This window comes from Pyrgilauda ruficollis, unplaced genomic scaffold (assembly GCF_017590135.1).
Source record: "Pyrgilauda ruficollis isolate IOZ18807 unplaced genomic scaffold, ASM1759013v1 scaffold2227, whole genome shotgun sequence".
NCBI classification, from domain to species: domain Eukaryota; kingdom Metazoa; phylum Chordata; class Aves; order Passeriformes; family Passeridae; genus Pyrgilauda; species Pyrgilauda ruficollis.
In genome coordinates, this window is record NW_024521729.1 from 1 (window position 1) to 2,914 (window position 2,914).

Sequence of the window (2,914 nt, forward strand, 5' to 3'; positions counted from 1 at the left end):
CCCAGCCCCCCATCAGAACCCCTGGATGTGGCAGTAGGCCTCCAGGCTGGCGAAGAGCACGTAGAGCAGCCAGAGCAGCAGGAAGAGCCCGGCCGTGAGGATTTTGGGGGCGCGGGGCCCCCCCAGCTCGCCGCCGATGGGCGCGCGGCGCCGCCAGAGCAGCACGCCGATGGCGAGGAAGGCGAAGATGGTGAAGAGCGTGACGGGGAAGGCCAGCGTGCCCGGCGGCACGCGGAACGGCCGGCCCTGCGCCGCCCAGTAGACGGCGGCCACCGACCAGGCCAGCCCCAGCCCCAGGAAGACGTTGACGGCGTTGGAGCCCGTCACGTTGCCGATGGACGCGTCGGCGCACGGGTCCTGCAGCGCGGCCACGCGGCTGGCGAACGTGTCTGGGGACACGGCGGCGTTGGGGACGGCGGGGACACGGGGGGTGGTGGGGACGGGACACAGGGACAGCGGGGATGGAGGGGACAGCAGGGACAATAGGGGTGGTGGGGTGTTGGGGACAGTGGGGGCGTTGGGGGCATTGGGGACATTGGGGCGTTGGGGACAGCGGGGACATTGGGGACAATGGGGGCATTGGGGTGTTTGGGACAGCGGGGGCATTGGCGGTGTTGGGAGTGTTGGGGGTGTTGGGGACACTGGGGACATGGGGGGTGTTGGCCATATTGAGGACATGAGGGGGACAGCATTGACCAAGTCCTTGAGGCCGAGGGTCCCTGTCCCTGGTCCCACCCTGTGTCCCTGTGATGTCCCCAATGTCCCCAGCGTCCCTCCCTGGGGATGGAGGTCCCGAGGGCAACGAAGACAATGGCATTGACCGAGTCCTTGAGGCTGAGGGTCCCTGTCTCCCATCCCATCCCATCCCCTCATTCCAATGTCCCCATGATGTCCCCAAGGTGTCTCCAATGTCCCCAAGGTGTCCCCAAGGTGTCCCCAATGTCCCCAGAGTCCCTCACCGGGGATGGAGGTGCCCAGCGCCACGAAGACGACGGCGTTGACCGAGTCCTTGAGGCCGAGGGTGCAGCCGAAGTGCGCGGCCAGGTCGCCGATGAGGGCGGTGAGCAGCGCGAGGAGGAGGATGGAGACGCCGAAGGCCGCCCAGCCCCCCAGCAGCGCCGTGGGGGGCACGCAGGCGAACAGAACCTTCCAGAACACCGTCAGGAAGTGCATGACGTAATCGAAGCACGACGGCAAGCGCTCCTCGCGGCCCTCGTCGTCCTCGTCCTCGTCGCCTGCGGGGACGCCGGGGCGTCACCCCGGGGGGGACAGCGGGGTGGTGGCACTGCCAGTGTTGGGGTCACCAGGGTGGTGGGACTGGGGTCCCCAAGGTGGTGGAACTGGGGTTGGGGTCACCAGAGTGGTGGCACCAGGGTTGGGGGCCCCACAGTGATGGCATTGGGGTCCCCAAGGTGGTGGCATCAAGGTTGGTGTCACCAGGGTGGTGGGACTGGGGTTGGGGTCATCAGGGTGGTGGCACCAAGGTTGGGATCCCCAAAGTGGTGGCACCAAGGTGGCAGCTGAAGGGGACCCTGGGCAAGGTGGGAAGAAACCAAGAGGACTTTGGGGACACCTTGGGGACACCTGCGCTGACGGTGACCCTGAGGACCCTGGGGATGGTGTCACCTCAAGGACCCTGAGGGGACACCGGGGACACCTCGGGGACACCTTGGGGCCACTCTGGGGACACTGGAGACACCTTGGGGACACTTTGGGGACACTCTGGGGACACCTTGGGGACACGTGCGTCCTGGTGCCACCTGTGCTGACGGTGACCCTGAGGACCCTGGGGATGGTGGGGGGACACCGTGGCTGCTCAGGGGACCCTGAGGGGACACCGGGGACACCTCGGGGACACCTCGGGGACACCTGCGTCCCCGCGCCACCTGCGCTGACGGTGATGGCCTCCAGGAACTGCTCGCGCCACGAGTGCGTGCCGATGACGGTGGCCAGGTTGGTTTTCTTCATCAGCTTGTCCACCGTGTTCTGGGGACACCGGGGACGTCAGGCCGCGTCCCCCGGCCGCCCCCGGTGTCCCCTCGGTGTCCCCAGGGTCACCTTGAAGTCGTAGGACTCCTCGATGACCACCTCGAGGCGCCGGTTGTCGCCCAGCACCGGCTTGCCCATGTCGGCGATGCGCCGCGCCTCCTCCTCCTCGGCCGACAGCGCCCGCTCGCCGTCCCCTGCCGCGACAGCGGGGACGTGGGGACACCGCGGGGACACCGGGGGACATGGGGACACCATGGGGATGTGGGGACACCATGGGGACGTGGGGACACAATGGGGACACCATGGGGGACACCAGGGACACCGCGGACACCGGGGACGTGGGGACACAATGGGGACATGGGGGGGACATGGGGACACCATGGGGACGTGGGGACACAATGGGGACACCATGGGGGACACCAGGGACACCGCGGACACCGGGGACGTGGGGACACAATGGGGACATGGGGGGGACATGGGGACACCATGGGGACGTGGGGACACAATGGGGACACTGGGAGACATGGGGACACCATGGGGACACAACGGGAGACACCAGGGATGTGGGGACACAATGGGGACGTGGGGACACAATGGGGGACAGCAGGGACATGGGGACACCGCAGACACTGGGGACACCGGGGGGACACCATGGGGACACAATGGTGACATGGGGACACAATGGGGGACACAGTGGGGACACCGGGGATGTGGGGACACCGCAGGGACACAATGGGGACACAATGGGAGACACTGTGGGGACACCTGGGACACCAGGGCATGGGGGGACACGGGGACACAATGGGGACACTGTGGGGATGTGGGGACACAATGGGGGGACACAATGGGGACACAGCGGGGGACATGGTGGGAACACTGTGGGGACATGGGGACAGTGGGGGACACGGCGTGGCCATGGGGACAC

The 2,914-nt window shown here is 67.4% G+C and overlaps 1 protein-coding gene across 1 annotated transcript; it reads right to left on the bottom strand.

Annotated features, from left to right (window-relative positions):
* Positions 1 to 12: 12 nt before the first annotated feature.
* On the bottom strand, positions 13 to 2,183 carry LOC121354213 (sodium/calcium exchanger 2-like; the record flags this gene model as incomplete). The annotated part of the gene is made up of 4 exons (XM_041468647.1): positions 13 to 389; positions 960 to 1,235; positions 1,884 to 1,986; positions 2,059 to 2,183. Coding segments are annotated over 4 exons (881 nt in total), but the record flags the coding sequence as incomplete, so codon positions are not given.
* Between the last annotated feature and the right edge of the window lie 731 nt (positions 2,184 to 2,914).